The following is a 6943-nucleotide window of genomic DNA, read 5'->3' as shown; positions in this document are numbered from 1 at the left end:
TTCTCCTCTCAGCCTGTCTTCTTTCTCAATATCACACACAACACATACTTCAGAAGCTTCACTAAGAACCAAGAAGCTCAATTTATAGAGCTTGAAAATGAGACTCGCTTGTTACCGGGGTGGGAGACTGTCCCTTGCATGCAGACCACCTGCAACACGCCCCATGTGTTGCTGCTGCATCCTTAGAACCAAGCAAAAGCCTGCAACGCTGCCAAGATTCAGAGGCAACATGCCCCTGCGTGTTGCCACCCATGCTTACCCGCCATCTCACCACGCCTCCTGTGTGTTGCTAAGAAATTGTCACGCTTCCAACTGGCTCTATCACCACTCCCCCTTCGTGTTAAATTGACACCCATAACACAACGCAGTAAAACACCTCCTTCTCTAATATTAAGCAAATACACCATTGGATATTCCATATGAAAAATAATTTCTGACATTATCAGCCTCCCGTAATTGTAAGATCCTGAATTTTTAAAAATTAAATAATTGACTATTTACAAATTATTATATTATATTGAGATATAGTTTTTAAGAAAATTATTTTCAACAAAAATTATTAAATAAAATTTTATGATTATTAAAATTTAATTTAATTATTATTTATTTTATTAAATTTAAATTATTTATCAAAAATTATTTTAATTAGACAAAACTTAAATTTATTATTATTATTATTATTATTATTATTATTATTATTATTATTATATAACTACTTAATATGCTTTCTATTATTATCATTACTATATTATTATTATTATTTATTTTTCTTTCCTTTAGCCATACAAGAAAGAAAAGCTACATCATGGCTTATATATGCATTGCATATATATATATATATGAGATTGAAATATTCTTATATGTCTAGCCTAGGTATAAATAAATATATGAGTAATTATCCAAATTAGTCTCTGAGAATTTTAAAAACAGATACTTTAGTCCTTAAAGAAAATTAATACACAAAAATATCCCCAAAGATTTTTTTCGGCGGATAATTCAGTCCCTAACTTGATTTCTCCGTTTGTGACTGACGAAAAATGATGAAGTGGCATGTCTGAAGGCCACGTGGACTGCTACGTGTCAGGTGACGCAGTTGGACAAATTAGTCCCTATTCTCGTCAGCAGAACGTCATTTTTCGCATTTGAGAGGAATATGAAAAGTCTCTCTTCACTTCATAGGAAGGTAAAAGACCCTAACCCCACCTTTGTTCAGTTTTTTACAGAAAAAATCATTCCTTGTTACAGCGTTCATCTTCTACATCATCTCCCACCTCATCTCCTACATCATCTCCCACATCACCATCGTGACGACGTTGATAAAATTATGCATTCTGTTACTATTCGTAACGCCTCATGCTCAAATTCAGACGCACGGAATCGCGTATAAGAGTGACAAGGACCACTCAAGACTTGCGTTAAAGAAGGTGAGAATGTATTATATTCTTATTTTCTATCTGAAAAATTAGTTTAGATTTACTAATTCATTTTTTGGGTTAGGATACAGAGCACAAAACGTGCAATGACATTGTTTGCAAATTCTAATTTTATTTTTGCATGTATGTTCCCTCACAATTGCTCAGTAGTATACAAAGTTGTTAGTTTTTACAGTGTTGAAGGTAGATTTTTTGTTTTTGTTTTTTTTTTCTTTATGGCATTTGTCAGAATTTAGGGTTATATGATTATGTTTGTTAATCATTAAACGTGTTGTTCTTGCAGATAAATGGAGGAATTTGTGGTTCCTGTTTTTTACCATGGTGGGCATTTTGTTAGGGATAACAAAGGAGTTTTTCTTTATCTGGATGAAAAAGTTAAGAAATTTTCTAAGATAGATGTTGATCTTATTTGTTTTTTTGACCTACAAACCTTATTCAAAGAGTTAGGCTATTTGAACTACACTACTATGTATTGGTATGATGTTACGGCTGCTGATTTAGAGAGTGGACTGCACTCAATAAAAGGAGATTTGGAGATTAATCAGTTACGCGAGAACATACAAAAGAACAAGGGGACTGATGAGTTTTATTTGTATTTTGATCACCCGATAATGGTTACTCCACTTGAGGATATCGACTTGGACTTTGAGGGTGATGCAGATGCAGAGGAGGAATGTAGTGATGATGATGGGTATGAAACCACTTAGGACGAACCATATAAACCACCCCTCCAGAATTTGAAGATGAAAGCAGTGACTCCGACAGTGTGATTGTCAAGAAAAAGAGTAGTAAAACTAAGAAAAAACCAAAGAGTGGTATGGATAAGAAGAAGTCAAAGGTTGACAAGAAACAAACAAGTGGGCCTAGCTCAATTAGGCCAAGTGTTAGGGGCCCAAAATCTGCAAGGACAAAAACTGAAGGACCAAGTAGTTCTGGATCAAAATCTAGTGGCCTAAAGGGTAGTAGACTAGCTGGTGTTGGGTCCAATTTTATGTCCCCAGACAATGTTAGACACATGAATACTAGTCCAACTTGATCACAGGCTCCAGTGCCAAATTCTGGTGGTACTGGCAATAATGGTGCTGAAAATAATGAAGAAAATATATAAAATGAGGAGGAGAAAGAACCTACTTTTGAGTATGAGTCAGGGACACTTCTAACTCCAGAGAGTTCTGAAGATGAGAGAGAGAGAGAGAGAGAGAGAGGTATGAGTTCCCACAGTTTAATGGAAATACTGACTTTGGAGAGGTGTACTTTGAATTGGGGATGGAATTCGTAACAATTGAAAGCTTTAAGGCTGCTCTAAAGGATCATGTCATCTATGAGGAAAGAAAGATTAGGTACATCAAGAATAATCAAATGAGAGTGAGATGTGATTGTGAGCATGGGTTGGAGAGGATAAAAAAACTAAAAAAACTAAAATGGGCTAAGGAGGCATCTACTAGTGAAGGTGGAAATGTGCAAAGTAATGATGAGGTAGCTGTGGAAGGTAATGAAGCAAACAATGTGCAATGTGTGAATGTAAATCCTATTAATACAAAGGATGCAGATGTCAATGCTGGAACCATGGGAGAAGAAGCTGTGAATGCTGGGTCTGGAAATAGTGGGACTGTGCTTGGTGGGACTGTGACTGCAGGTGCTGTAGTTGGTAGAACTAACCCTTGTCCGTGGCTAATTTACTGTGCCTGGAATAATCAACTGAAGAGTTACCAAATCAAGACATATGTGCCCACTCACACTTGCGGGAGAAAATTTGGAAGTAATATGGCAGATCAAAAGTGGGTGGCCTACAAGCTAGAAAAGAGGTTGCTCACTCAACCTCACATAACACTAAGTGAGGCCTATGACCACATCAAGATAGATTACAATGTCGTGATCAATGGCAAAATGGTCTATAGAGCACTTAAAGAAGCAAGAGAACGTGTCATTAGAAACGAGAGACAACAGTACAGCAAATTGAGGCATTATCTCTTGGAGTTGTTAAGGAGTAACCCCGGGAGCACTGCATTGATGGATGTTACTCCCATCCCCCAGTCACCTCCATTATTTGACAAGTTATATATTTGTTTAGATGCATGTAAAAGGGGGTTTAAATTGAGTTGTAGGAAATTGATTGGATTAGATGGTTGTTTTTTGAAGGGTTATTACGGGGAGCAACTCCTTTCAGCAGTGGGCCAGGACGCAAACAATCACTTTTACGTTATTGTGTTTGCTGTGGTTAATAGTGAGACAAAAGAGAGCTGGAAGTGGTTTCTCACTTTGCTTCAAGAAGATCTTGGAGACCACTATATCCATGGTTGGAATTTCATTTCCGATCAACAAAAGGTACCATTCAATCTTTCCTCATACTTACTATGAATATAAAATATGCAATAGTTCTAATATTTAAATGTTAGCATAAGAAAGTTAGTCAAATAGATAGAAGATATATTTGTATTTACGTTGTTGTTGTTGGAGGATTGCTGATATAAATTTAAATTTCAATATATATATATATATATATATATATATATATATATATATATATATATAAGAAATTTTTGTAAGTCTTTTTCTTTTATCAAGTCCAAGATAAGGTGGCTTTTCTCCTCATTACAGAATGTTATAGAAGTTGCTTTCTTGTAGTATATTAATCACATTTAGTAAATGAATTCATTTTTTGTTGTGATATAAGTTTATTGTTTGCTAATAAATGAAGTGATGATCACCAAATACTATATTTAGAGGACTACATGTTATGCACTGTGATGAATATTTATTTTCATGATTTTTGTTAAACCAAGAGACTGCACTACTTTAAAGCTTATTTTCTTTACAGTACTCTGGAAAAATATTTTCTTAATTTTCAGCGGGATAACTGCAATCATGTTCAAGACTCATGTAATTATAAGCAAAAATAGAATAAGGTGAATGGATGTAGTCATCTTTAGTATACTAACTCAGAATTTTTCATTCATGGAACTTGTATTAACAAGCATAGAAGTACCATCAATTTATAGCTATAATTAGCGGTTTAGATTCCTAAATATATAAAGCAACTTATAACAAATATACACGGTTTACAAGATTATTTACTGTCAATTCCTATTCATTATTACTTTTCTTTAAGGTTCCACATTATTTAAGGTTCCACATTATTTAGACTATTCTTCCCTGTAGTAGACGTTACTAAATTTGTTTCAATAGTATAAGTTTAATGAGAACCAATCACTATTATATAACCATCATTTGTACTTTATAGTTTGTTATATAAGTTTATTTTTTATTGTAATTAGGGTCTTCTACCTGCATTAAAAGAAGTGATGCCACATGCGCATCACAAAAATTGTGTTAGACACATATGGAAAAACTTTACCAACCGGTTCAAAGATAAGCAGGTGAAGAACATTGTTTGGGAGTGTGCTAAGTGTACTACTTTCATAGAATTTGAGGAAAGTATTCAGAAGTTTCGGAGGGTAAATGAAGACGCATGGAACTACTTATTTAGATTTGAGCTTGCATGCTGGACCAAATCACAATTCAGTCACGGGCCAAAGTGTGATAACTTGACGAACAACATGTGTGAGGTATGGAATGCAAAGATAGTTAACTATAGAGGCAAACCTATCCTTACAATGTGTGAAGAGCTGAGGTGCTACATTATGCGAAGAATGACAAAGTATAAACAAGTTTTGGAGACATATGTTGGCACTGAATTGGCCCCTGTACAGCAAAAGAGACTTGACGACATTATAAAAGGGGTTAGGTATTGGCATCCAGTATGGGTTGGGGATGATGAGAGGATGGTTTTTGAGGTCCAACAGGGGTCAAAAAAGCTTTCTGTTCACTTAGGCAATAACAAGTGCACTTGTAATGCTTGGCAGTTGACAGGTGCATTATCCCACCTCCTAGAAGCAGTGATGGGGTCTCAGCAGAAACAATGACAGCTACTAGTAAGGGTACATCATCAAGGATGTTCCAGTTCATCCCGAATCCAGGATTCAAGGCTCCTGGAAAGAAATGATGAGAAATTGCTCCATGCTTGTTCTCTTTTTGGATGAACTTTAATATTTAGGAGAAAATTATAGTCTTTTGTGCTGAGAAACAACTCTATGCTTGTTCTCTTTTTGGATGAATTTTGAAATTTAATCTAAAACTCTAGTTTTTGTGCTAAGAAATAGCATCATGGCTGTTTTTTTCTTGGGTTAACTTCGAATTTAGGATAAAACTTTAATATTTAGTGTCGTGGTCATGCTAATGCCTTCCATGAAATTGGCATATATCTTTTCTATTGTTATGCTGTTATTTTTCATGGATTTGTGTAGTTGAATGTATGTGACTAAGTATGTTTTTAATTATGGTACTCCAGGGTGCCTTTCATTAATTCATGTGTTCGTTCATTGATTAGTTAACTGTGATAGCTAATTAGAAAATACCCTTTTGATTTATATTTGTTTTCAAACATAATAATGCAGCTACTCCTATGAAATTCAACACAAATACCCTTAAAATTTACCCAAAAAATTACACATAATATGTACAATACTTTGATTTCATTCATAAATTCAGAATAAACATACAAATCTAAGCTTTTGCAGAGCAATTAAGCACAACTACATAAATTAACACAATAAACCCAGCCGATAAGTATAGATTAAAGCAAATATTTTTCCAGTATTTCTTCACAACTGCATTTTCATTGTTCTCTAACACACCCACCCTGTCCTGCAGCTCCAACAAAGTCTCTCGAAAACCACCCACCAAGTCATCAGCAACAGCAACTTCTTTCAACCCAACATTCTTTCCATTGAGGTCAAAAACCATGTCAACCCATACAAAGAATTTGCAGTAGGGCAGTTTTTCCTGTAACGTCCAAACCCTCAATGTGTTAACAAGATTCTAAATCTAATAATTTGAGTCCAACAACAGAATTGGTAATTACCTTATACCTTGGACACCCGAAGAACAACCTTCCTAGATTCTCGACGGTGCCGGATTTGGAGATAATTACATAGAGACCACATAAGCATTTCGGGTGTTGTCCCTTACTTAAACTCAGATTCTCACTGCCCTCATGGACGAACCTCTCTCCGTGGCAGCTAGAAGTGGTTGAGCCTCCTGCACTACTTGCCATTTGGGACATGCTCAATTTCAGAATACGAGCAGGGCGCCACGGTAGGTTTTTGATTTGTAGAGAAGAAATATGAGGGGCACCACAGTTACAAACAACGTCGTTCTGCTAACGAAAATGATATGGGAGATGATGTAGAAGATGAACGCTCCAACAAGGTATGGTTTCCTCTGTAAAAAACTGAACTGAACAAAGGTGGGGGTTAGGGTCTTTTACCTTCCTATGAAGTGAAGAGAGACTTTTTATATTCCTCTCAAACGCGAAAAATGACGTTGTTCTGCTGACGAGGATAGGGACTAATTTGTCCAGCTGCATCACCTGACACGTAGCAGTCCACGTGGCCTTCAAACGTGCCACTTCATCATTTTCCGTCAATCACAAACGAAGAAATCAAGCTAGG

General features: G+C 35.8%; 1 protein-coding gene across 1 annotated transcript; it reads left to right on the top strand.

Moving 5' to 3' along the window:
- Nucleotides 1-2699: 2699 nt before the first annotated feature.
- Nucleotides 2700-5356, top strand: LOC112730293 (uncharacterized). Its single transcript, XM_025780386.1, has 2 exons — nucleotides 2700-3758; nucleotides 4709-5356. The coding sequence occupies exons 1-2, from the start codon at nucleotides 2700-2702 to the stop codon at nucleotides 5354-5356; spliced, it is 1707 nt and encodes a 568-aa protein (XP_025636171.1).
- The last annotated feature ends 1587 nt before the right edge of the window (nucleotides 5357-6943 follow it).

Source organism: Arachis hypogaea, chromosome 12 (assembly GCF_003086295.3).
Source record: "Arachis hypogaea cultivar Tifrunner chromosome 12, arahy.Tifrunner.gnm2.J5K5, whole genome shotgun sequence".
Lineage (NCBI taxonomy): Eukaryota > Viridiplantae > Streptophyta > Magnoliopsida > Fabales > Fabaceae > Arachis > Arachis hypogaea.
Note: the sequence above shows the minus strand (reverse complement) of the source record. Positions and strands in the feature narration are given on the sequence as shown.

Bases quoted from the DNA above. Each gene is read 5' to 3' on its own strand.
- LOC112730293 (XM_025780386.1), top strand. From the start codon at position 2,700: ATGGAATTCGTAACAATTGAAAGCTTTAAGGCTGCTCTAAAGGATCAT. The intron at 3,759-4,708 runs GTACCATTCAAT...TATTGTAATTAG, and splicing joins TCATTTCCGATCAACAAAAG to GGTCTTCTACCTGCATTAAA.